This window comes from Vigna radiata, chromosome 4 (genome assembly GCF_000741045.1).
Source record: "Vigna radiata var. radiata cultivar VC1973A chromosome 4, Vradiata_ver6, whole genome shotgun sequence".
NCBI classification, from domain to species: Eukaryota; Viridiplantae; Streptophyta; class Magnoliopsida; order Fabales; family Fabaceae; genus Vigna; species Vigna radiata.
The window spans coordinates 16,151,598-16,178,780 of NC_028354.1; the positions used below are offsets into that span (position 1 = coordinate 16,151,598).

The 27,183-nt window shown below is 34.2% G+C and overlaps 5 protein-coding genes across 8 annotated transcripts; 2 read left to right on the plus strand and 3 right to left on the minus strand.

Annotated features, from left to right (window-relative positions):
- LOC106758065 (probable DNA-directed RNA polymerase I subunit RPA43) lies at positions 1-4,700 on the minus strand. 3 transcript variants are annotated; one of them, XR_002667585.1, is made up of 9 exons: positions 4,445-4,700; positions 4,222-4,373; positions 3,991-4,100; positions 3,246-3,331; positions 2,489-2,593; positions 2,228-2,405; positions 1,860-1,910; positions 463-480; positions 1-373 (listed from the first exon to the last, which is right to left on the minus strand). XR_002667585.1 is itself a non-coding variant. In XM_014640974.2 (7 exons), exons 1-6 carry the CDS (start codon positions 4,552-4,554, stop codon positions 2,270-2,272), a joined length of 699 nt encoding a protein of 232 aa, XP_014496460.1. In that variant the 5' UTR covers positions 4,555-4,699; the 3' UTR covers positions 1-373; positions 2,228-2,269. The 3 variants fall into 3 exon arrangements, 1 of the variants encoding a protein (XP_014496460.1); XR_002667584.1 differs by lacking the exon at positions 463-480; XM_014640974.2 differs by lacking the exons at positions 463-480; positions 1,860-1,910 and having other exon boundaries at positions 4,445-4,699.
- A 6,320-nt stretch (positions 4,701-11,020) lies between these two features.
- LOC106758432 (TPR repeat-containing protein ZIP4) lies at positions 11,021-15,561 on the plus strand. Its single transcript, XM_014641358.2, has 5 exons — positions 11,021-12,392; positions 12,997-13,186; positions 13,269-13,301; positions 13,802-14,416; positions 14,570-15,561. The coding sequence occupies exons 1-5, from the start codon at positions 11,074-11,076 to the stop codon at positions 15,191-15,193; spliced, it is 2,781 nt and encodes a 926-aa protein (XP_014496844.1). The 5' UTR covers positions 11,021-11,073; the 3' UTR covers positions 15,194-15,561.
- A 1,312-nt stretch (positions 15,562-16,873) lies between these two features.
- LOC106758627 (4-hydroxy-tetrahydrodipicolinate reductase 2, chloroplastic) lies at positions 16,874-20,271 on the plus strand. The gene is made up of 8 exons (XM_014641564.2): positions 16,874-17,217; positions 17,408-17,645; positions 18,341-18,474; positions 18,572-18,646; positions 19,151-19,252; positions 19,592-19,701; positions 19,784-19,871; positions 19,998-20,271. Exons 1-8 carry the CDS (start codon positions 16,999-17,001, stop codon positions 20,064-20,066), a joined length of 1,035 nt encoding a protein of 344 aa, XP_014497050.1. The 5' UTR covers positions 16,874-16,998; the 3' UTR covers positions 20,067-20,271.
- A 3,713-nt stretch (positions 20,272-23,984) lies between these two features.
- LOC106758433 lies at positions 23,985-27,175 on the minus strand (the record flags this gene model as incomplete). Of its 2 annotated transcripts, XM_022779946.1 has the most annotated exon segments (3): positions 23,985-25,112; positions 25,204-25,427; positions 25,508-27,175. In XM_022779946.1, a coding segment is annotated over 1 exon segment (1,205 nt), but the record flags the coding sequence as incomplete, so codon positions are not given.
- LOC111240489 lies at positions 24,232-25,942 on the minus strand. The gene is made up of 4 exons (XM_022780169.1): positions 25,547-25,942; positions 25,204-25,427; positions 24,855-25,112; positions 24,232-24,682 (listed from the first exon to the last, which is right to left on the minus strand). The coding sequence occupies exons 1-4, from the start codon at positions 25,940-25,942 to the stop codon at positions 24,232-24,234; spliced, it is 1,329 nt and encodes a 442-aa protein (XP_022635890.1).
- Positions 27,176-27,183: the final 8 nt, after the last annotated feature.

A 27,183-nucleotide genomic window follows, 5' to 3' on the forward strand; every position in this document is an offset into this window, starting at 1 on the left:
GTAATTTACAAACCAATAGAAAAAAAGCTTAGGATAATTTCAGCATATAATATCGATGTGATCAAACCATGAAAAATAGTCAACCTTTCTTCCCACACAATTCATGCCATCCTATCTAATTACGGGACTCGGTGATATACATGGATAGGTCCCACTTCCTATGGGATTCAACAAGCTATGTTACCAATAGAAATATACTGCAAAACTTCCTTTGACTTCTTAATCATATAGTAAATTATCATCATAATCTTAAAAAATTATGACCTAAATGAAACAAGTGCACCTATTTCCAAGGAAACTTCGGGAATCCTTTCAGAAGTCTAACTGCTGAAGCCTCCCAATGTAATTAAGACGTCAATTTGCGTTACCAGTCCTGAAAAAAAGAATGAAACACATTTCACATCAGATGATAAGTCCAAAAACTTGCATTCATAAATTTAGCTATTGTGCAATGCCAATCACCTGAGTATAGTCATCATCCTGGGAAGAAAATAGATATTTGATAAAGTTGCACAAACATAAACACGGGAAATCTAAAGTCATCTATTGTGTGAAAATTTGAATTTAGATATTTATACAAAATTATAAAACGTTGTTCCCAAGCTATGATTCATATGCAGCCAACCTTAACGTAAAAAATACTGAGCTAAGAGACTCCACAAACCAATGTTTCAATAGGTCAATGCAAATGGAACAACAAAGAGGTGTTCTAAAATGAACAAAGTAGAGAATAGCTAAGGACTGCACGCAACATCCTCGTGTGGCATAAATTATATTTAACATTCAGTTATTTTACTAAGGCTAAAAAAATATTCAATGTTACAACATTAAAGCAGACATACGGAGAAACATAGTTTACATTTCCAATAAAATGACAAATGATCTCCTTTAGGCCTCAAGAGAACATAAATAAAAACATACACAATCTGAAACAATAAAAATATAATATTTAAAGGAAAATTGTTGCATCCTGCCCTACGACAAATTTTCAAGTTCATTTAAGGAATTCAATATTTGATTTTCCCTTTACTTTTCACTTTATACACTTCCAAAGTAGGGAAATGCAATATGTCATCCCTGCACGATATCTTCCCTTGATCTGTTTACTTTCATGTATTTAAGTATAAAGAGAAGAGATATATAACTGAGAAAAGGTTAGTGGATATAGCAAAAATTTGAAAGTGACTCATCAATACCGATCTCTTATTCAAACTGAGTTGATAAAGATATGCAAACTATTTTTTTTTGCATTAGACGACTGGAATTTTGTATGTAAGCTTTAAATTGATTCAAACATGTTAGCTTTATAAGTTTGAAGTCATTTTTTTAAAAAAAAAAATCTCCATGGAAAAAAAAAAAACACAGTAAATGACATTTTTCTAGGAAAAATTAAAGGCTTTGGTAAAAGTAAAGATGTTTGCTGCCCTTGGGTACAGTTGGTTGGAGCCGGATGCTCGCAACTTCAATGGTTTCACTACAGCCTTATAATTTGCTGAGATCAAATATAAATTTTAGCTTCGGTTTCGTTATCTTCCAGGATGTTTGCTATTTCAGACGTTAAAAGAATGGGCAGCTTTCCAAAGGAGGTGAGAAGTGTAATGTGTCATAATGAGCACACTGGAGTCTGGCATTTGTTCAACATAACATGGCTCCCTACTTTTAAGTATAGCCGTACTACAAAATCAAAAATTATATAGGACAAAACTTAATGCAGGAACACGTTCATCAGAACATAAACCATAAAACTAAAGGTGTCAGAATGAATTGCAATCAGTGAGTTAACCAAGCTCACCATGGGTTTGAACCACGTTGAGTTGGAAAATTGAAGAGTTTTAAATTATGGATCAAAATTAACTCGCCTCATTTAACATGAGTCAAACAGGTTTGAGCCTGGTTACAAGTGGGTTGACCTGTTTTCATGATAAAAAATAATTACAATTTGAAAGTATTAGAACTCTTAATATTGGTTATATATTTAAATATTCAATGTTATTATAGACAGACATATATACATAGAAGACAATTAATAAAAAAACATCATTTTTATATTCTTTTAAATTCAGTTAGTCAACCCACGTAAGTGAGTAGGGCTGAGCAAACCCATCTTTAGCTCACCTGTGGAGAAGTCACCCATGTAAACTAAATTGACTCACTTTGATATCCCACATAAAATTTCTTGGCATTAGACACTTAATATATAATCCACTATTAAAAAACGAAAATTTACCTGTGGATAAAATGCACTCAAAATAAGATTACAATTCTACATTCAAGATTCCTCCAAGTGTTTTTGCCTTTTTGCACTTGTTCTCTTTTCAACAAAGTCCAAGGTTGACAGTTCCCCATCCACAGCATCTTGTTCAAGCATTACTCGTTCTGGCTGAATTCTTTTCTTCTTTTCACTCCTGTGTATTTTTAAGACAGCTATGAAAGTATATACTTTCAAAAGTATTGTTTTGACTGGACAAATACATAATAAAAGAAAAACCTGTCAGCATGGGAAACAACTTCTAAGTTCTTGTCCAACCAATGAATGCTGCCTGTGTGATCGGGAATTAGAGATCCATAAACATGAAGTATTTCTTCATCAAAACTGCAAAAGGATAAATCATTGAAATTTATCATGTGATGAAATGTTCAACTCACAGCTATTGCCATCAATTCATACAAATTTCATCATCGGGAGGTTATCAGTATCTGGTCTATAACAAATTTCATTACTGTGAACAAAAATCTTCACAGTACTCCTATTATCTGCACTACTGTAGAAACAACCAAACACGGAATACATGTTCCTAAAAACAATAGCAAAGACTTAAAATGGAACAATTATATGATACCCACTGCATATGCATAAGATGCTATCAGTGCCCACTTTAATCCATTCAACAAAAGCAAAAACCAAAATACATAATCTCATACAATGAATATGTCAAAACTGTGGAGTTTCTGATAAATTCAGATACAGCTAATCATACAATTATAAACAGTCGTGCAAACTTATGACTATTGCCTAATTACTGCCTATATAAGTCTGCAAATATGGTGTTTCTTCATTGCAGTAAACCCCAACCAAGCGACAGACACATTCCGGTACAGTTTGACATGTCTTCGTTGTATCAACTAGGATAGGTAATACTATTTATTGATACAAATGTTCACTAAGATTTGAAGTCACACTCAATTCCAAAGAATATATATCCTACAGAATTAGTCTTAACTGAAGCAAATTAACAGTATGTCACCTCTTGACTAAAAACCGTATCATGGTCCCGACCTTTATCACATGTCGCTTGTTAGACCTGCTTGCATACACCTCATGCCCTTTTTTCTACAAAAGAGGAAGAGGAATAACATAAACCGTATCAGCACCACTGATTAATCACTAAAACAAATGGAACTAATAAATTCATCATTGCCACAATAAAGAATGTCCGGATTCAATTTTCAAAATTACACATTCCAATAGTCCCACGTCAAATTTGAACGAAACACACAAAAAGGTAGTTATTCTAGCTTCACTTGATTCACATCAATGTTGAATAAAACTTTAATTGCGTAGTATGTTCCTGTACCACTGCAATCTTTAAGTTTTAGTCCCGAAACCTAAAACTACTTGTTTCGGTCCCTGTCATCCACAACCATATGGACAAAATATGTGTGTAAAGACTACAATGAATTAAAAAATGTGCAAGCAGAGACTACTGCGAGTAGCTTTTGTGCGTAAAGAGAGACTAAATAATAAAGGCAGTGTGAGTACGGAAACTAGATGGATAATTAAACATTGAATTAACATGCACCCAAACACATTTAATTGATCGCTAAACCATATCAACACACCTCTAATTGATTAATCGCTAAACCATATCATAAACACTAAATAATCCTTCATTAATCTACAATATCCGAACAACACAAACCATATCAGCAAGACTGATTAGATAATTAATCACTCAAACAAGTTGAAACCAAGAACCAAACCAGACTCACCATTTTCCACACAAACTCTTCCCTGATGTCTTTCTCTGCTATAACTGCAGCGGAAAAGCCAAGCACAACAACCTGAATGGAATCCTCCGTAAGCTTAACCACCTTCCCTTCTGAAACCAACAAAACAAATCCTACCAGTTAACGCGACGCATTGATTTTTCATTACTTTATTCCTTAAACTTAAATAAATAAATTAATTAAAAAAATGGTGGAAAAGAAAAAAAAAAATACCTAAAAGCGTGTTTGGCTTGGGAGAAAAGAGCAAAAAATTGACCTTGAGTTTGACGCCGAAGTAAGGGTGAACGCCGGAGAGGATCTTAGCGCACGTGTCAAGCGAGTTGACATCGTAGGCCAAAACGACGCCGTCGACAATTTCGCTGAAACTGAAATAGGAGAAGTTAAAGACAAAACGACGACAAGGATTGTGACGTTTTGTTAGGGTTTGGAAGCGTACGTGAAAAGCAAGGAGCTGAGTTCGCGGAGAACGGCTTGGGAAACCTGGTTGCTCTTTGAAGGGTGAATGTATACAGTTAAATTCGCGTTCGATACCTTCAAGCCTTCCATTGACGATTGTGCTCCACGCGCCACCCAGCTCAGGTGATGAAGTGACACCGCTGTTTGGCTACGAAGGGAATGAGGGGGAAGAAGAAACCAGAGAATTAGGTTTATACACTTTTTAGTACCCAAAATACCCTCTACCACTCTCTTTTGGGTTGATTAATTTGACTTCAGACACATTTAAACTACAACAATTCAAGAGGAAAATAGAATGAATATTTGAAAAACTAGGAAAAATCACTGTTTTCGTCTTGTTTTCAAATATTCAGCCTAAAAAATCATTTAAAAAATACTTTAGTTCATTTATGTTAAAAACTAGGCGGAATAATTTATTTCATATAAAAATATATATAAGAAAAACAGAAAAGAAAAAAATATATTTCTTTTAGCTAAAATAATATATTATCATAACTTAAACAACAGTAGATAGATATGTTCTCCTATAATCCGCTATAAAAACCTGATATTTGATAGACGTGACACAATTATAACTCATTATCATATACTTTTATAAGTTAAATTATATTAAAAATGAAAAATTTTAAATATTCATCCTCTACTTTCTTTCTAATAAGATAATAGATAACGTATATGTAACTTTTTTTTAATTTTAAAATAAAAAGTTGTCTAAATAAATCAAACATAAAATTATATATGTTTGATTTTAATATGAAATAAAATAAAATTCAATTTAAAACCAAATTTTAAATTTGTAATTTTACAGTATATTTTTCTATTTATATATTTATTCAGTCTTATTCTTCTTGCATTATTGGATCATAATAAATAATTTTATTATATATTAATATATAATAAGTAATATAATAATATTTAAATAATTTATTTCAATACAATTTAACATCAAGTGGTATCTAAATGTGGTAGATGGCGCTAGATAGTTGGTTCTAAAAAAATATATATATTTAGATATATAAAACAAAATAGTTTTTTAATCACTTCTAAATTTTGTATATTGGATTAGTTTTCATCACGCTAAAAAAATAGGTTAAAACCGCGTCTTTATTTTTTTAAAGTATTTTCAATTTGGTCTCTTTCTTTTAAACATTCCAAATTGAATCCTTATAAGTGCTAATTTCAAACAAATTAGTCCTTGCAGTTAAAAATTGTTAACTGTGTTAAAATTGTGCATAAGTGGATAGATAACATGGTTAAAATTCTCTTTTTGAGGTGTTAAAATTGTTCAGAGGTGTTCAAATTCTCCTCTGCACAATTTTAACACTTCAAAAGGAGAATTTTAACACGTCATCTACTCACTGCACAATTTTAACACCGTTAACAATTTTTAACAGCAGGGATAATTTGTTTCAAATTAACACTTATAAAGACTCAGTTGGGAAGGTTTAAAAGAAGGGGACCAAATTGGGAATACCTTACAAAAATAGGGACGCCAAAATGGTTTTAACCTAAAAAAATATGTATTTGGAAATATGATTTAAATAAGATAATTTATTTTTACATAAAAAATAAATATTATATGACAAAGTAGGTAATTTTGAAATTCTTAAATTTTAAAAGAGTTGAAAATTTTTAAATTTTATGTGAAAAAAAAATAAAATTATTTGTACTCTCGTATTTTTTTTATTTTTTTAAAATTGATTTAACTATAAAAATAATTGAATATATCGCATGAATATTTACTGACGAACGTAAATCTATTGATAATTAATAATCATTGACAGATTTATTGATAAAATTTATCAATTAAGTTACCAACAAATATGTTTGTCAGTAATTATTCGTTATTGATAGATTTATCAACAAATTCTAATAGTTTAATTACTAGTGATAACGTATATTTGCAAAGACTTATGTGAAATTGATTATGAATTTGCGAAATCACTTTCCCTTTTCTCGGCTTCATTAAAAGCCTCCCAATTTCCTACACTCTTCTCTTTTTTCTTTAGACTCCGTCGCAGCCTCCTAGTTTCCCTCTTCTCCATTCACTATTTCGACTTCCTCACAGCCTATTAGTTTCCTTTTTATCCATTTCCTTGTAGAGTCTCGTTCCTTCATTGAGAGCCTTGTTCTCTCACCCAATCACTTAGCCTCCTTCACACAACTAGCTTGAGTGCGTCCTTCCCTTATTCGTAGAGCCTTCTTCCCTCATTCGTAACAAAATCTCCTTCATAGAGCCACCTTCGGCACGTCATCCTCCCTCGTTGATTGTTGTGGTTTTGCATTTGGTAAGTCTCTCATTCTTCCATTTTGCAAATGGGTTATCTCGTAACCCTATCCTTTGGATTGCATTTCATGATTGTGTTTGGTTGTGTTAAATGATTTTAATATGCTTTTTTTATTAAAAAATTGTTTAATTATCCATGTTCCCACTGTATCTCTCGGCTTCTTCCCAAGTAGAACCATGTGCTTACCAACCTTGTGGTTGTCTTCGTGTTTTGGGATGAGTCGTCCATATATTGGTTCTTGTGAATCCTTTGCTTATGTACAAGGAAAAGTGTTGCATTTTGTTGATTTGGTTTTGGTCATAATGTTAACAATAATAATTTATGTGTTGTTTGAGACATAAGGAACCAAGGCAAAAAAGTTTGTAAGTGTGCGTATTTACAGTAGTACTAAAAGGACAATCAAAGGGTAAGTATTTAGCCCTTGGGTTGGAGTGTTTGGTCTGGCCAAAGTAACAGTATTTATGGTCCTTTCTAGTGATAATTTTCAAGGCTTATTTATGCAGTTTGAAGATCCAATTTAACTTTAATGAAATTATTAAATATGGTAGCAGTTTAGGCTTATATTGTAGTGCAAAATTTGTTCAGATTAGAAAGGTGTCTTTAGGTCTAAAATGTACAACTTAAGGCCATTTTAGTATGCAGTTAGGGGGCTGGTGATGTTTCTAACCTTGTGCCTATTGACTGTCATATTTGAATGAATTTAAGCTATCCATTTAAAATATACGTGTTGTCCATTTAAACTATATGGCCATTCAATTTGCTTGAGTTTTTTGCCTCTTTCATATGTGTTGTTTTGTGTGTGTGGAAACACTATATATATATGACGAAGACACAAGTTTGATTCACTATTTCATGATTATTTCCATGTTAGATTCATGCTTATACATGGAAATTTAGTTTTAATTCTCATTTTCAAGTTCCTACCATTTAGTTAGGTTTTGAAGTTTGTTAGTTTTAGGAACTTTAGCATGCACTTTTTAGATTTTGGTTGTTTTCAATTTTTATTCATTGGTTACTATGTAAGCAACCAACGGAAGAATAGGTAATTAAAAGTTACTTTGCCTACTTAAAACTAGTGAAATAGGAAACATATTGGTTTAACTAATTAAAGTACCTGAACCTATCATGTAGACAACAGGTTTTCAAGTTAAACAACAAATTTTCAAGTTAGGCACTAGCATTTTGTCGAAGGAATTGAAGAGTTTGTCCAGATGGCTCGACAATATAAATATTATGCTTTTGATAAAAGGATTGGATGCTTATGCATCAAGTGCAAATGTACAAGAATTTCAAAATATGAATTGGTCAAAGTTCGCTTATACCAAAAAGGTTATATGCCAAATTACAAGATTTAGACACTTTATGGTGAAAAAATTTTATCCACCTCAACTACTCATGAAAATAGGCAGTCGTCAGGTTCGAACACTTTTGTACAAACATCTAAGATGATACAAATTATGTATATGCAAGAGATGGAAAATAACGCTCTTAGTCGAAGACACTCATAGGTTTTACAATTTATTGACAAAAGCATGAGTTTGCATTTGAAGGGTCAACAGATTCAAAATTGACTATGTGCACTAACTTATGGCTTGTAAATCTTATTAGAACGTTCTCAATCAAGCATTGAATTTCATTTCAGGAATCGTTTTAGATCTAACACCACAAAATAATTCATTGCCAAAAAATTATTATGAAGCAAAGATATGTGTTTCTAAGTTGGGATTGAAAGCCAAGAAGATTGATTATTGTGTGAATGACTGTATGTTATTTCATGACAATGGCAAAAATGATGTATCCTTGCTTGAATGCAAATTTTGTGGGCAACCTTAGTATTACACAATGCATGCAGGTCAAAGGCAAAAAAAAAACAATTCCATTGAAGTTCATATTCAACTTGCAGATAATTCCAAGATTACAAAGAATGTTTGCTTCGATACAAACAACAAAACACATGATATGACATGATTGTAACAAAACTCAATGAATGTTAGGTCATCATTTTGATGGGGAAGCTTGGAAGTACTTCAATCGAAAACATTCACCATTTGTAAGTGATCCCAGAATGTGCGACTTGGTCTATGTTCGGATGAATTTAATCCATACATTAAGGCGTCCTCATTACCATATTCTTGTCGCCCCATGATTGTCACTCCATTCAATATTCCACCTTAGATGTGTATGACAAAGTCTTACATATTTTTAACATGTCTAATATCAGGTCCATCTAATCTTAAGTCAGTGATTGATGTTTATTTATAGCCTTTGATTGATGATTTAAAGAAGTTAAGTGGTATTTGGACGTATGATGTTTCAAGAACACAAAATTTCCTTATAAGGGAAACTTTGACGTGGACTATTAATGACTTCCTTGCATATGACATGTTATCCAGTTGGAGCACGCATAGTAGATTAGCTTGTCTGCATTGCATGAAGCACACTAAGGTTCTTATTAAGTTATGGTTGGAAAAGTTGTTGGTTTGATTGTCATCGTAGGTTCTTGCCCACTAATCACTCTTTTAAGAGAAACAAAAAGACATTTCGTAAACGGCAAGTTGAATTGAATATGTCATTGCCTATGTTTACCTCATCACAAGTTTGGATAATAATCAAACATTCTCCAAAAATGGCTCAAAACGATCTAAATAGGATTAAAGGGTATAGAAGATGTCATAATTAGACTAAAAGAAACAATTTAATTATTTTTTTAAGATAAATTTTTGCGTATCTTAAATTAAGACTAGATTTAATTACTATATAAATACTATATTAATATTTTTATTAATATTAACATTTTTATTGAATATTTTTATATTTGCTTTTAAACCAATCATATGTTAGATAGTTATTTTAAAATTAAAAGATTTCTTTTTCATTATTTTTATATTCTACCCATATTTTTAACTAAGTCAAACCTTATTTAAACCAATTCTAATATTTTTTTGTTACAAATAGAAAAAAACGTAAATCTAATAATTATATTATAATAATATAATTATATTTGGTTTAAAAATGATTTAAAAAATATTTAATAAAAATGCGGATTTTAATAAAAATATCAATATAAAATTTATACAAAAATTAAATTTAGTTTTAATTTAAAAATAAACAAATTAACTTTATTTAAAAAAATTGAATCAAAATATGAAAATAAAAAATAAAATACATTATGCATTATAAGAAAAAAAACTAAATTAATGAAAATTGAAAAATTAAAAAGAAAATTAAAACTACATAAAAAAAAACTGAAAAAAAAAATACTATTTAAGCTTAATTATAAAATAGCAATAGAATATGATCGGGTCACGTAAGACGCACCAAGACATTTAAGGAAAAATCTAATCAAAATTTTGTTCTAATATCTTTTTAAATGTTGAGTCAACAGATAAGACAATATGATGAATTAAAAATATTCTACCTTGTGTGCATTTTTTAAAATTTCTTATATGTTGATGATTTGTAGTGCTCTGATTTGATAATCTCAGCTTATAAATGAGTCTTCTATCTTAATCATACAACATATGGAATAATCTATTATATGTGTATGTTAAATGAATTATACATACAAACTACATTGAATTAATCACAATCAATTTTACTAAGCTATGTTTTCAACCAATGTGATATAGTTCCCTAATTATTGATAAACATAATTGATTATCTTATAATTTGATAAAATGGTCAATAATAAATAATCCATTATCTTAATAAAATAATAAATAGCATAAATCAATTTTGTATTTTTAGATTATGTTGTATTATTTAAACATTGTAACAACATTTTTTTAGTAAAACATAACATCCTATCAATACACATTAAGACAATAAATTAAATTAAGCATACTCTGTCTATTTCATTCATTATTTTTCAAAATTAAACAATATATATATATATATATATATATATATATATATATATATATATATATATATATATATATATATATATATATAATAGCCATATACAATTTATTGAAATTTGGTTTCAGCACTCAAGTGATTGTTTGATTTAAAATGCAAAGTAAAACTGAAATCTCTAAAAACTCCATCCTTGAAAATAAATGTTTTCATTATTTGTAAAAAGTAACATTTTAGTTTCTACATGCTATTACTGTATGTATTAAGTTTTTCTATATTATGATTAGTTAAAAATAATTTAAAAAATATATTTTAATAAAGTTACCGTCCATTGATATTCTTAGATAAAAAATGTTGCCTATCCAGTACAATTTAAAAATGAAATTAAATTTCACGAAAAAAGAAAACAACGAAAGACAAAACTGAAAAACCAGCCTTTCAAATTTGCCCGCCAAAAAAAAAAATGAGAATTGCAGAGATATCCTCGCCGGAGCTCCGTCCACCTCAGCGAGAGACGGAGGCTAACAACCGTAGCCTCTCCCATATCGAAGCAATCGTCAAGCAACTCGAAACGCTCACCGCCCATAAACCACCTCCGGAAACTACCACCTCGGATCTCCGACAATGTCTGACTCAGCTAAGTCAACTAGCTCCGTTTCCGAATTCGTTGAAGCTTCAGATCTGGAAGCTCAGTTACCGCCTCTGGAACGCATGCGTCGACATTTCCAACACCACCGCCATCCGCTCCTCATCCTCCTCCACCACCGAAAGTCAAGCCGAACTTCGACACATCGCCGCTGACCTTCTCTCTATCGCCGGAGAAGTCGCCGGCGTTCCCTCTCCGGCAATAAAATCGGCGTCGTTCTACCACAAGACCGGTCTGATATGGCACAATCTCCGGAAATTTGATCTCGCGGCGAAGTGCTTCGAGCGCGCCACTGATCTGGTCTCGAAGCTTGACATCAATTCAATCGTCGACGCTGGAGAGAGAAAACTGTTGCTGGATCTGAACCTGGCACGGTCCCGAACAGCGTGGGAGGTTCAGGACCCAAGCTTGTCGGTGGCGCTGCTTAACCGGAGCAAGAGCTTCCTCTTCGGTTCGTGCGACCACTATGCGGATCTCGCGAAGCAGTTCATGGCGTTCGGGAAACGCGTGCTGTCGAACAGCGGCGCGGACGCGAGTCGCGAGGCGCTGAAGCTGATGAACGAGGCGTTGGAGACTTGCGAAAAGGGATTCGATACAGCGCGAACACGGGAAGAGAAGGTGGAGATCCGAGGGTTAAGGTGGAAGGCACTTAGGTTTATTGCTGCGATTCATTTGCAAAAAGAGGAATACGAGAGCGTGATAAAGTGTGTGAAGGTTTTGAGAGACTCGGCTGATGGCGGTGACGAGCATCCGAGTCTTTCGGTGTTGGCGATGAAGGCGTGGTTAGGGTTGGGGAGGCATGGTGAGGCGGAGAGGGAGTTGCGGGGTATGGTGATTGACAGAGGGATTCCGGAAGGAGTTTGGGTTTCGGCAGTGGAGGCGTATTTTGCGGCGGCGGGGACAGCTGGGGCGGAGACGGCGAAGGGGGTGTTCTTGGGGCTGTTGGGAAGGTGTCATGTTAGTGCTGGGGCGGCGGTGAGGGTGGCGCATAGGGTGGCGGGTGGTGGCGGGGAAGGGGGGAGAGTGAGGGCTAAGGTGGTTGCCGAACTTGTGTCTGATGAGAGGGTGGTGGCCCTCTTTGCAGGACAGGATGCTGCTAAGGATAGGGTGGCAATGCATGCTGTTCTGTGGAATTGGTATAGCTTCTTGAACCTTTCATTCCTAATCTGCTTTGAATACTTGGCACCGTGGGGTGTGCAAACTTCAAATTTAGAGCAGTTTGGTTGTGCTGTCTTTCTGTTTTATCTTCTTAAATGTATTCTCAAGAAAATATATAGTGAGCGTGGTTGAATATAATGGAATAGAAGTTATTGTTGGTGGTCAAATTGCCAACCAAGTGCGATAGCTTTCGAGGTTGATCTTATGTTAAAGGACATAATAGACACCATGGCATTGGAGATTAGTAGTTGTTCACATAGTGGTTAATTACAGTTTGAATTTTTGTTGGAAGAGGTGGCCCCGTTTCATGCTTGATTGCACTTCAAGCAAGATTGCCTTTAATGTTGAGTTCCTATAGCAAACTCAAAATAGGAACATAAGAAAGTTGTTATACTTTGATTCTTAGATGTGATATTTCATGGCTTGATTATTATTGACTTTACCTTGGTAAATAATAAGATGTACACGCTGAGGGATTTACCGTTTGCCTGATCCAGATTTGCGTTCCGCAATGTTTTGCAATAACTAGGAAGTTCTCTCCAAATGAACCTACTGATCTCCATATTTTAATGTGACCTACAGTGGTGCCGATAACTTTCACTCAAAAGATTATGAGACCAGTGCGGAACTCTTTGAAAAATCAATGCTATATATTGCACATGATACAGAGAACAGAATACTTCGAGCAAAGGGCTATAGAGTTCTGTGTCTCTGCCACCTTGGTCTCCTGCAGCTAGATCGTGCCCAAGAATACATCAATGAGGCTGGAAAGGTATTGTTATTGACAGTTTTGAATTTGTTGCATTAATTTTCAGTCAATATGAAATATTATCGATGTTTTTCTATCTCTGCAGCTTGAGCCTAACGTTGTCTCTGCTTTTCTTAAGGTACACTTTCTTCTAACCGAGAATGTGTTGGTGCTTCAGTGTCGCATGTATATAAAGCAGCACATACATTTATAAGGCTATCCTATGCTTGAATTCACGTTTAGCTATCCAAAATCACATTGAAATACGATTAATAATCGTGTGTTGGTGCTTGCGTATCCATATGCATACATCATAGATCGCACAAATTTATAATTGATTTATTTTAAACAATAAAAAGAAATTTTAAAATATGAGCTAAAATAATATTGGATGAATTGATAAAATTGAATTTGAGTTAAAAAAACTTAACTAACTTCTTGTCTTGTTTTACTGTGAAGTTTGAATTAGCATAATTTATTTAATTCGAGATCTATTTTAATTAAAATTTATTTTTCAAACATGTAATGCTTTAAGCTTGTTGCAACTAACCCCACTTGCATCTCATTAGGATGATAGAAACACTTTTGCAACAGGAATGACATGCGAACTTACCTTGACATTTATTTGTTTTAACCCAGTTCAAAATTTATCTCCAAAAGAATGACCACAAAGGTGCTATTGATCAAATAGAAGGCATGACAACATGCCTCGACTTTCAACCCGATTTTCTCTCACTTTCAGCGCATGAAGCTGTTGCATGTCATGCTCTACCTGTTGCTGTTGCCTCTCTATCAAGTATGCTAAACTTCTTTGCGTCGGGAAAGTCCATGCCCACTGCCGAAGTAACAGTTGTGCGCACCTTGCTGACAGTCCTCTCTCAAGAACCAGGTAACGAACAGCAAGTTGTCAAATTCTTAAAACATGCCTATACTCGAGCATCAGAGATTGGTCCCGATTTCTTCTTTGGGAAAGAGGAGGTTGGCAGACGGGAGCGGAATTGGTTTGCTGTGACTTCATGGAACTACGGTACAAAAGCGGGGCAGGATAAGAATTATGAATTATCAGCTGAGTTCTTAAAACTGGCATCAGATTATTATGCACTAATCGAGGGGTCGGATGACAGCAATGTCATGGTTTGCAAATCGTTAGTGCTTTCAGTATCATCAATGATAGCTTTAGAGTTTCAAAGGAAGACTCCAATGTCAGAAACTGAAGTCAAGCAAGCTTTACACTTGTTAGATAGAGCAGGGCAGGTATGAAAATGTAGCACCACATTCATTTTGCTAGATGATTTCTCTTTTAGATTGACATGATGCATAATGTGCCATCAAAGTAATTTTTTTAGGTTATATTTTAGTTTTCAATGCCCTTGAGCATTTTCTTGCTTCCATATTGTGTGGATGCAGATGCTAAAATCAAATTCGGCCAGGAACTCAATTGACAATGAGCAAATTAGTACTATTGAGCCTGAACTTCTTTTCATATACACTTTCTGTGCTTATGATATACAAGGCAGGCTGAATGACCCAGGGTCGCAATTTCTCAACGTGAGAAACTTTGCCAGTTCAAAGGCTTGCAAACCCTACCACCTCCTCCAAATCGGTCTCTCTGCCTCACAGGCACCACGGTTGAATCACGAAGTAGCATCCTTTGCTCTGAATGAATGCCTCTCATCTTTCCTAGCATCGCCAGTTCCAGATTATCAAAATGTTGCTCTTGTGATGCGCAAGCTTATATCCATGGCTAGCGTTTACAAGGGTGACACTGATGATGATCTTGTTTATGGCATGTACAGGCAAGCCTATAGAATAATGGTTGGCTTAAAGGAAGATGATTATCCAATTGAAGAAGGAAAGTGGCTTGCCATGACTTCATGGAACCGAGCAGCACTGCCAGTGAAGTTGGGCCAGATTGAAGCAGGGAAGAAATGGATGACTGTCGGCTTGGACATTGCAAAGCATGTTCCAGGCATGGAAGCTTACAGAGCATGCATGGAAGAAGTCCTAGGTAATTTGAAGAAAGAACCTTGATATACACGAATCTCAAATACAGTTTCTAGAAGTACAGAACACAGATCTTGTACAGGAAAGAAGTTCAGAAAAGTGTATATTGTAGAAAACTTCTGGTGTTGAATTTTGTTTTGGTAATTTTCTGTAAGTTTTATAAGAGCAGGTTTCCACTACTTCTATTATTCTGTAAAACAAAGCTACTCCCATTCTAATCTTGGGGTTTTCTTTTCTGGGTTTCCATATTATTGAACTTATGTATCTGTGTTTAAATGGTGAGTCGAAAGACTGGAATTTCTAGATCCAAATAGGTGCTTTGTAGTTTATATGATTCAGATACAAGTCAGTTAGTTATTCTTCCTCTTCGTAGCTATTAATTTTCATTAATATTAACAATGTTCTTTTCTTTTGTTTTTCATGTGAAATATGATCTCTTTTCTTAATATCAATAAATTATTTTCAATTAAATTTGGTTAGTATTCTTTTGATTAAAATATTATTCAAAATTGTTTCTCAATTAATATTTACATGATTATTTTTTTATACAGACTTTCCATAAAGGTCAATGGATAATTTCTAAAAAATTTATATTGCACTTTCTATCAAGGTCAATAAAACATTTTTTAAATGGATAAAGTAAAATATAATTAATATTGATTATATTTAAATGAGATGTGAGTAGTTGATGTTAATATTATTATTATTATTATTATTATTGGTAGTAGTAATATTATAATAATAATAATCATTATTCATTTTATTATTTATAGATATTTTATAATTACAAATATTATTCAGATTTATTATCAGTGTTATTATTATAAAATTATGTTTGTATGATAAAATGTAACTTTGTATATAAAAATAAAAATTAAGAATGTATATTCGAATAAAATAATCTCGATTTATATTAATTTGTAATTCAAAATTTAAATTATAATAAATGTAACGTAGCTAATAAGCACTAATGTTGTGGTGAATCGATTATGGCGGTGTAATGTGAATTGATAAAGGGAATTGATTTTCTGGTTGTGACAAGAGAGGGAAATCGATTTGCTTGTGTATTTTGGAAGAATGTTTCACTGTGAGAGAATCAATTCTGTCGTTCTAAAATCGATTAATCGATTCCCACGCTTCATTTTCATAATTTCTCACCTTCTTAACCTCTCTCTAAGCCAAACTAAACTACAAAGCCTTCATCATTTACCTTCATAAATACGTTAAAATCATAGGGAGAAAAAAGTAATTTGAGTGGAGTGACGTGACATTCCCTATTTTTTGTAAAAATAATTAAAAATTAAATTATTATTATTATTTTTATTGGTACTATTATTATTATTATTATTATTATTAAAATACAGTGAAAAACCTTTTCTAAAACATATTTTATGTATTCTGAAAATCTTTTTTTCAAACACATTTCCTATAAGAATATTTTAAAAAAATCATTTAGAAACATTATATGTTATAACCGGTTTATTTTTGAAATCACATTTGAAAAACACTTACTTTGAAATGTAATTTATATTTTCCAAAATTCTTATTTTGAAAATATTGTTTTCGAAATTCCAATAACTTTCTAGAACATATAATTCAACAATTATTTTAATAAAATGGGCATTCTGAAAATTCAAGAAGGTTTACAAAGAAAGTGTGGGGTTGCATGAAGTAAAAGCCTTCTTAACTTCTTGATGTTTTTATTTCATTCATCATTCACCTCCCTCAACAATGGTGGACAAATGAGAAAAACTCTGTAAATCAACCTGCGCAGCAAAAAGTGAAAACCCTAGAACCTCAAATTGAGCTCAGGTTCTCACTCTTCGTCTTCAATGGCAACATCTTTTCTCAAAATCTCACCCAACGTGTTACAAAGACACCAAAATCCTCTCGCATTCGTCACCAATAGCATAAGTGCGAGAACAAGTGTTCCTATTTCGCAAAAGAGGAGATCGCGTTCTTTCGCTGTAGTGTCAATGTCAGCCACGCCCGTTGAAACTTCTCTCGTAAAGTCTGCACCTTCGTCCCAAAACACGGGTATTCCAATAATGGTAATTCACTATGAGGACTTTTGCAATTTGCATTGCTTTATTAAGTTACTGATTCTCCCGTTTAAAATAATCGGATTAATTTTTTTCTTTTTATCTATTGTAATTGGATGGGAATAAGTTTATGTGAACTGGGGTTAGTTGCAAAACACAGTGGAATTAGCTTACATGCACTTAATTCAATTTTGTTCAGGTTAATGCATGTACTGGAAAAATGGGAAAGGCTGTGATTAATGCAGGGGAAGCTGCTGGACTGCATGTTGTTCCTGTGTCATTTGGGTGTGAAGAGGAGTCTGGACAGACTTTTGAGATAGGTGGAAAGGAGTTTTTGGTGCATGGTCCTTCTGACAGGGAGAGTGCTCTTGTATCTGCCCTTGAAAGATATCCAAATTTGATTGTTGTGGACTACACTGTACCTAATGCGGTTAATGGTATGTAATTTTATCTTGAAGCATATTTATAATTGGAGTGAAATGGATAAAATTAACGTGGATTGTTTGTGGGACAGAAAAAGAATGGAAATAATTTAAAAAAATGGTGTGGTACCTTCTACTATTTCTCTCTTATTTTCCTTCGTTTTTTTCCTCTCTTCTCTGTTTCTCTACACCATTAACTTCCACTTTGTTTTTCATGTAACTTACTTCTCTCACTCCTACCAATAATAAAAAGAATTNTTTTTTTTTTTTTTAATTTATTTATAATGTAAACTATCTCTGAAGATACTGTCTTTACTGGGCTGAATCATGTCTTGAGATTCTTGTGACTGACTTCTTTGGTGAGACAAGGCATTGCTGTTGTAGTATTTATGAAGTACATCATGAAATTTTACTCTCAGCAAAGAAAACACAATGTTTCAAGTTCATATATCTTTTATATTTTTCTTCTGATTTATCTTAAAATGAAGCCTTTTTTTTTGGGTGCACAAATCCACACCTGACAGCTCGAAATACATATACACATGCATCTCGGTGACCATTGTACGTTATGGATATAAATTCCAGACACGTGACCGGATTTTAATCATATAGACAAAATTGATCTTTTGATTTTATGATCTATGATTGGGAATGTTTTACGAAGATTGTAATAGTATTGGAACTATTTTTTAATACATTCTCATATGCAGGCAATGCTGAGCTATACTGTAAGGTTGGAGTGCCCTTCGTGATGGGAACCACCGGTGGAGATCGGGACTTGTTGCATAAGACTGTTGAAGACTCAAAGAATTATGCAGTGATATCCCCGCAAATGGGAAAGCAGGTGTGTGTGTGTGTGTATATATATATATATAGAAGTTCCATGTCTTTAACAGTCATGTATTTTGTCATCCTTATGTTGCTATATTTGTTCCCTTTAGGTTGTTGCTTTTCTTGCAGCTATGGAAATTATGGCGGAGCAATTTCCTGGAGCCTTCTCAGGGTATTCCTTACAGGTAACACTTGCATTGACATTTTGGGGTTTGGAAAGGCTTGGTTCGGAACACTTAGATACCCCTGTTCACCATGTTTGAATTGTCTCTGTTCAGCCTAACATGGAAGTACAAAAATATTATTATTTTGGGGGGAGGGGGCATTCATTGTTTTCCTCCACTTGTCTCTTTCTATTCTGTTTTGAGTGAAACTAAATCACTAACGTCACCAAAAGAGGTTCAAATAGTCATATTGTACAAATAAAAATGTTTTTAAAATGATTGAAACTTGAAATGACTGTGCTGCAACTAAATTAGGTGCTTAAACTGCTAATTAGTAGAACCGGTAATGCTTGTTCTAGAGAGTACTGTGCTGCTGTCTGCATTTGGAAAGAGAGTTACAGTAAAGTTGAAGTTACAATAATCTGTATTGATGATACAAAAGTATTCAAACAGATTTATCTCTGAACAAAAGTTGGTATATCACATTCTAAGTTTAAAATCTGATGCAATCGTCAAAGATTGTAGGTACTGGAGTCCCATCAAGCAAGCAAAGTTGATGCATCTGGAACTGCGAAGGCTGTAATTTCTTGCTTCAACAAACTGGGGGTGTCTTTTGATATGGATCAGGTATGTTAGGTGAAATTGCATGGTTCCTTCTTTACTGTAGCTAAACTCCTTTCTGGTTGAACTGTATGCGTCTCTGTGTGGTTTGAGTTTAGTAGACTAACATGTATCTTGGTATCACCGGTGTAGTTCAATGGGAATTTTTTCTAGTTTCTAATCACTTGCTACTTGTCAGTGAATTTCCATTTCTAAGCTGTCTTATTACGTGAAGTCTCAGTTAAGATTAGACTAGCGTGCGTGACTTTATATTGCCTACAAGTTGCCTATTGTGGTCTTCATATTATAGGAACTACAAATTCTTATTGGATTTTTTTTCTTCTTTACTTTCGTGAATATCTTTAGATAAAACTGATCAGGGATCCCAGGCAACAACTTGAAATGGTTGGAGTCCCAGAGGAGCATTTGTCTGGTCATGCATTTCATATGTATCATTTGACATCACCGGATGACACGTAAGGATTCATATGTTCATTTTCCTTTATTATATGTTTTGACATATATCTTATATTATGTTCCTTTAAAACATTGTTGCAGGGTTTCTTTTGAATTCCAACATAATGTTTGTGGTAGATCAATATATGCAGAAGGCACTGTGGATGCTGTATTGTTTCTTGCTAAGAAGGTACTTATATATTTCCTTGATGATTTAACCGTCTTTTCTGACTATTCATCTGTTAAAACAATTTTAACTACCAACAGTTGTTCTTTCTTTAACCATTCTCTGTATTGGGTTACTTGATGTATGCAGATTGAAGCAAAGGACGAGAAGAGATTGTATAATATGATTGATGTCTTGCGAGAGGGTAATATGCGATGAAATTTTCATTGAATCTGAACCGGGAGTCAGCTGTAGAACTTATAATAAACAAGATTTGGCATGTTGGTTTTTGGGCCAAGCAATTTTCCGAGTTCATTTTTGTTAAGCTTAGACAAGGTTAGTGTATGTATTATTTATGAATCGATGAAAACTGTGTAAAGCACTCTTATGGGATCAATTTCAACATTTTTGTTTCCTTTTATCATTTCTTTTCTTGAAATTCATATCTCATCTTTGTTGGTCGACAATTATATTTATATTTATATTGGTTATTTACTCTTTTCAAATATTAACTATATATATTTTATATAAAATAAAGGTTTAATGTTTTCTTAGATTCTTATTTTCATCTAGAATCTCAAATAGATCTTCTTTTCATTCGACGTCTCAATTGGATTCTTATTTTGTAAAGATTACAACAATTAGACTCCTTAAATTGGGCCTAACAACGTTAAAAAAAAGGTTTAAACTTTTTTTTGGTCTATAAGTTAAGTTCTGATGTTCAGTTTAGTCCCTGCTTTTAAAAATGTCAACTTTTAGTCCCTATGATATGAAAAATGTATCAAATCATGAGAATTGATTTGATACATTTTTCATATCATAGAGACTAAAGATTGACATTTTTAAAAGTGGGGATTAAACTGAACATCAGAACTTAACTTAGGGACAAAAAAGGGTTTAAACCTTAAAAAAATGTTGAGGTGACATGTTGATCTCAGTATTTTAATGATATGGTAAATTGTTAGATATATATGTAAGTCTTACGTGGATTTTTGTGACATTAAACTTTTTTTTTAAAAAAAAATTGTAAAAATGAATTAAACATTAAACTGCATACTTTGTTCGAATTAGGGATTGGAAAAAAGAAAGTTTGATTTTAGGGTTTATACAAATTGAGATTTAATTTCAGAAATTGTTCTCGTTGTCATCATCTTCGTGCATCATCTTCCCTGCGTTTCCAAACTTTCAGGTTGTCGCTGCCATCTTCTTCGCATATATAGCCACCACACAAGCCTCTATTAACGCAACCTAAATCGTGAGCATCATCGTGGCGTGTCAATCTCCATGAAACACTACAAGACCTAATCATAGAAAACCCAAATCAATTTCATCACCTGCAAATCAAACATGGGAGCTCTAATCCAGAAAAATTCCCAATTCGAAAAAAAACCCTTTTAAACCCTAAATCGTGTTCTTTTTTAATCCTTTTTAATTTCTTTTAGCATAAAAGGAAAAGAAGCTAAATTCCCAATTTGAAAAAAAACCCTTTTAAACCCTAAATCGTGTTCTTTTTTAATCCTTTTTAATTTCTTTTAGCAGAACAGGAAAAGAAGCTAAGAGTTTCAACTCGTGTGGAAAGTGAAAGTGAGGAGAGAAGTGCCACTCGATCATGCTTTCTCTCTCATCTCTCTCTCACTACAATTTTTGTTGGTGAATTGAATTCACAACGCAACTCGGATCTTATCACTATTTATTGATTTTGCAATCACATTCATTCCTTCTTGCTATGAAAACTGGAAAGTGCATCAAAGCTTGTGGAATTTACATTGTTGTTGACACCAATCAATTTCTGTTAAGTTTTAATAATCATAGATGGCACAGTGAATATGTGAAAAGATTGCATACATTATTCAGCCATACGAAAGAAGCTTTTTATATGCTTTACAGACTCAGAACACAACAGAATAATAACAGAACAAGAAATCAGGAAACTGATGCCACTAATTTAGGCGACCACTAACTTGACCCACTCAATCCTATAAAATAGGACTGTTTATTAACATTAAAATAACTAACAATTCCTCCCTTAAGCTTTAGCTTATTTCATTCACTGCCAGCATTCCAAGCATACGTCTGAGTTTTCCAAACTGATCAAGCTTCAAGGCTTTTGTCATAATGTCAGCTGCTTGCTCATCTGTATTGCAGTACCTCAATTTAATAACTTGATCATTAACTAAATCTCTGAGAAAATGGAACCTTACTGCAATATGTTTACTCCTACCATGGCAAACAGGATTCTTGGACAGTTGTATAGTAGAACTATTATCACAGAGAATCTCAGTAGTTTCTTTTCTTTCTATTCCAAGATGCTCTAGGATTTGTTTGAGCCAAATACATTGACAAGCACAATATGTTGTAGCAATATATTTGTTGGAAGTCCCACATCGACTAAAATGTTTATTCAACACCATGGTATGACTTCATTTTAATTAAGTGTATAATAATGTGTAATCCAATCATAAATGTTTGATATGTTGTTGAAATGATTTTTCCCAACTACAGAACTAGTCAAAGAAGGAAAAATGGAGAACATGAGTAACCTTAAAAGGCTAAATCATGTAAGGTCCTTCCCTTTGTTGCATGCTTGTTGAAAGAATGCAAGCCAAATGGTTTGGGAGATATGCAGCTGACGTTAAAGGTAATTTTTATACAATTGAACACATTTTGTTTATTAATTCAACTAATGAACAATTAAGTGTGAACAATGAACGATTAAGTGTGAACAGGATCCTACTGAGACAATGAAGGCTTCATTATACAATAAAGTTCTTCAAGATCCTAAACATATCCACATATCATTCACAAATAAACAATTACAATAATAACATTGAAATCACCAAACATATCACAATCTCAATTATAATAACAAACCAACTCCTAAAAGAAATAAAACTTCTTTAATTTAAGGTTAAAACCACTTTGGCGTCCCTGTTTTCGTTATGTTTTCCCAATTGGGTCCCCGTCTTTTAAAAACTCCCAATTAAGTGTTAATTTGAAACCAATTAACCCTTCCCGTTAAAATTCGTTAACGGTGTTAAACTATTGCAGATGTGTTGGCTGACGTGGTAGACGTTCTACTGATTTGCAACATTTGGCACTGTTGAATGAAACGTGTCATTTTTTCCATTCATTAAGATTTGTAATTATATTTATAATTGAGTAATTAGGAGAATCATGAAATCGTGATTGAGCTTAAGTTCTGAAGTGGAGAACCCAGATCGAGGTATTTAGGGTTCTTTTGAGTTGAAGCTTGGGCTGCACTTGAAGAGGGAAGTTCCAAACTACAAGACGCAACGATGTCCATGGCGCATTCTTGTTCCTCTTCAACTTGCAATGATTGTGGAAGGAAGCATATGCATTCTGTTAGCTCTCGTGGAGATGCATCGTTGATCTGCCATTGTGGAGAGAAGATTGTGTTGAGGACTGCAAGAACCACCAAGAATCGAGGGAAACAGTTCTGGGGTTGCCCTAGGTATAAGTTGGGGAGTGAAAATGGATGCAACTTCTTCAGATGGTTTAGTGATTGGGGAGTTGAAGAAAGTATTAGCTGTGAGCTTTTGGAAGCAAATGACGTGAGGTTGGGGAAGACTTTTGAAAAGTAAGGTGTTAAGCAGATGTCTGATGTGGAGAAAGCTGTGGTGGGTCTTCAAAGAGAGATGAAATATTTGGTTGTGGTTGTTAGTGTTCTATTTGTAATGAACACGATTTTAATTGCAATGATGATGGGAAGGGCTTGATGATGTATGTAGTTGTAGGTTGTTGTCATGTTGATGTAGTTAGGATTGATTTGTTTTGTTATGAGTTGCAGGATTTGGTCATGTTATTGTAGTTAGGTGGTCTGTGATGGTGGTCATGTTATCCTAGTTAGGTGGTCTGTTATGTTATTGTAGTTTTGTGCTCTGAAGATATAGTGCTTCAGATGTTTAATGTAGTGGACCAGATGTTTAATGTATGGTTGTTATCTTTAATGAAAATGGTATTTTGGAAAGCATGTGTTGGCAGCATTTCCATATATTCAATTATCAAAGTTATATATTGCGACCTGTTTGAAGAAGATTAACAGTAATTTAAGTGATATATTTTACTGATACATATCAATATGAAAAAAGAACTGAATGAGTAAAGTTGGCACTGGAATTTCGTAACTTTTATATAAATAGCAAAAGGTAACCAATCAAGGTTCATACAGCCAGCAAAATTCAAGTGACATATTACATCTTTCATCATTCAAGTGGCCTATTACATATATAGTACCACTAAAACAACAAAGTCTGGTAAACTTAAACATTTGATAATGAAGTAAAACTGGTTACAGCAAAATATGGCCTATTACATGTGCTACCATCAAAATTTGNCCTATTACAAAATCTGGCAAAATTCAAGTTCAAGGATGGGTTTCTGCTCCATGTGGTTCACCCTGGGTATCTGGTCCATGTGGTTCACCCTGAGGCAATGTACTAGGTTGTCCCTCTTCCTGCACTTGGCTTCTGTTAGGGCAATTTCTTTTATTGTGTCCCACTTCCCTACACATGGTACATCTTTTGAGTAAGCCCCCCTTTGACATTTTNGTGGTACTTTTCTTCAACTCCCATTGCTCTAATCTCCTTTTCTTCTTAGGACGACCAGGCATTTGTCTTTTTGGTGGAGGCAAGACATCTTGATATTCAGTGACCTCCCATAGATGTTTTCCATTAATGGGGTATATAATGGAGGAATACATCTCTTCATAGGTTGACTTTTTGAAGCATAGTGGTACATAGTCCTCTGCATTTAGGTTCAGAAACCTCATTGCTGTCAATGCATGCACACAAGGAATTCCACTGATGCTCCACTTCCTGCAAGAACATGTATATGTATCTATATCCACCACATAGTTGTCCCCACTTTGGGACACATGTCTGATTTCAAAAATTTTGTGTGCAGACCAGCCGTTAAGAAAAACAAACATTATTTATATCTATTTGGTAAACATAAACAAGTATATACAGATGTAATAGTTGTGCATACCTGGGAATCCAATACTTTGTTTGTTGTGCCTCCTTGTTTAGTCTACTCTGAATTTTAGGACAAATTGATGACTTAAAAGAAGTAACCCGTGACCTATTAGTGGCCCATCTCTTCATCATATACAATCTGATGTCCTCCAACAATGAAATAATGGGTTTTGTCCTTGTATTTACCAGAACGCTATTAAAAGCTTCTGACATGTTATTCACTAAGGTATCACTTTGAGTTGTGGATGTGAACCTTGATCTTGACCAAAACCTTAAAAGAAAACTAGTGTTAACTTACATAAGAGGAAAACTATTGTTAAGTTAGATGACCTGAAAAGTAGTACTAAGTAAGATTGTCAAACCTTGGAGCAATTCCCATGAGATGTCTAAAAGCATCTACGTTAACAGCTTTCATCTTTCTCATCTCAGTCTCCCATTGTTGTGGATGAGTTGCTGTAGCTGCCCTCCACATAAGCCTTTTCAAGTTTTTTCCAGGAAATTTTTTCCTGAAGTTGGCATATAAATGCCTTACACAAAATCTTTGTGCAACTCCAAGAATAACATCTTCTGCAGCATATCTTAAACCCTGTAAAGGCATTAAAATGGTTCGTGAAATGAACAACTTAATTGTGTAAGATAAAATAGAAAAAGTTTAATGGAAATGACCTTTTGTTGATCTGACATTATTGTAAGTCCAGAACACACATCTCTACCACCTAGGTCTTCAATCAGGAGCTCCAGAAACCATTTCCAGGTGTCTTTATTCTCAACTTCAACAATTGCATACGCCAATGGCAACATTTGGTCGTTTGCATCTCTGGCCACAACAGTTAATAGCTCACCATGATGTTGACCTTTCAAGAAGGCTCCATCAAGGCCAATGATTGGCCTACATGAAAGAAAGCTATCTTTGCAAGCCTTTAGGCATGCGTAAAACCTTTGGAATATTACTTTCCCATCAAATGGCTCAACTTTGACCTTGATTGTAGACCCAGGGTTTCTTTCTAATAACTCATGAGCATAATCATATATTCTAGTATATTGCTTAGTAAAGGAGCCTGCCACTTCATCTGATGCATGTGTTTTGGCCCTATATGCCATGTTCTTAGATATTGCTATATTCCATTTCCTACACACTTTTTTCTCTAATATCAACTCCCTTGACATTAGGATTCTCTCTCACTGTTTTTTCTAGTTTTCTACTAAGCCATTTTGCATTGAATAGTCTCATCTTGTGTTCTCTAGTACATGTATGAGTGTCAAACACAGTCCTTACTTGCCATGACTTTATTGCACCCATGAAACCAAAATATACCACCCACGGGCATGTTCCTTTTGAGCCCAAGCATCTAACCCTTATTCTTCTTTTATCATTCTTCACAAATTTCAAATTTCTCCCATTCTCCATTGCATAAGTTTTGATTGCATCAAGGATGTCTTCTTTCTCTACGAAGTAGGTTCCTACTTCCCACTTAAAATCTACCATATTTTTGGGCTGCACAAAGGTGGAAAAATGTCCATAACCTTCTACTTCACTGTCTTCATCACTATTGTCACGTGAGCTTAAGTCATCAGATTGCCATTCATCATTGAACCAACTACTATCATTAATCTCATCTCCATCCTTATCAGAATCAGACTCAGGTAGAAATGGCTCAACCTCAACATCCAAATCACTACAGCTTTCACTTATATCACACTCAATATCTACGTCTACTAACCCATCCTCCTTATCCATCTCACCATCACTTTCATGTGTTGAACTCCAATCACCAACTTCTACATCATCCATCTGACCATCCTGTGGTTGTATCCTCTCAGCCTCAACTTCAACTTCACATGGTTGTACCGTATCAACCTCAACGCTATCAGGCTGCACCTCAATACCATCTACTTCCTCTCCCCTATTAACCTCAGTACCAGGAGACTCAAGTTCAACTTCAACTTCTTCTGCCCTATTAACCTCTGCCATCTGAACATAATCTTCATCAACCTCAGTACCAACAACATCCCCAGCAACATCCCCACCTTGACCATCTGGTGAGACAGCAGCCTCACCATGAACTTCCTCTGCCTGCCCGACAACCACTTCCTCCTCAGCTACCCCCTCATCAGCTACCCTTTCATCAGCTATCCCCTCATCAGCTATCCTCTCACCATCACCACCTACATCCTCACCTCCTTCATCAACGTTAAACTCAATCATGTGAATGACTTCAGCCTCAGACACATTGTGCACTACATACATATGAACTCGTCCATTTAAGTGAGCTAAAGTGACCATTTGCATGGCACCTACGTCATCAGTCAATGCTTCTAGCCTATCATCTAAGATAGGACCA

Bases quoted from the DNA above. Each gene is read 5' to 3' on its own strand.
- LOC106758065 (XM_014640974.2), bottom strand. From the start codon at position 4,554: ATGGAAGGCTTGAAGGTATCGAACGCGAATTTAACTGTATACATTCAC. The intron at 4,374-4,444 runs GTACGCTTCCAA...CTCCTATTTCAG, and splicing joins CTCAGCTCCTTGCTTTTCAC to TTTCAGCGAAATTGTCGACG. The intron at 2,594-3,245 runs GTGACATACTGT...ATCCTTTTGCAG, and splicing joins ATACGGTTTTTAGTCAAGAG to TTTTGATGAAGAAATACTTC.
- LOC106758432 (XM_014641358.2), top strand. From the start codon at position 11,074: ATGAGAATTGCAGAGATATCCTCGCCGGAGCTCCGTCCACCTCAGCGA. The intron at 13,187-13,268 runs GTATTGTTATTG...CTATCTCTGCAG, and splicing joins ACATCAATGAGGCTGGAAAG to CTTGAGCCTAACGTTGTCTC. The intron at 13,302-13,801 runs GTACACTTTCTT...GTTTTAACCCAG, and splicing joins TTGTCTCTGCTTTTCTTAAG to TTCAAAATTTATCTCCAAAA.
- LOC106758627 (XM_014641564.2), top strand. From the start codon at position 16,999: ATGGCAACATCTTTTCTCAAAATCTCACCCAACGTGTTACAAAGACAC. The intron at 18,647-19,150 runs GTAACACTTGCA...CAAAGATTGTAG, and splicing joins TCTCAGGGTATTCCTTACAG to GTACTGGAGTCCCATCAAGC. The intron at 19,872-19,997 runs GTACTTATATAT...TGATGTATGCAG, and splicing joins TATTGTTTCTTGCTAAGAAG to ATTGAAGCAAAGGACGAGAA.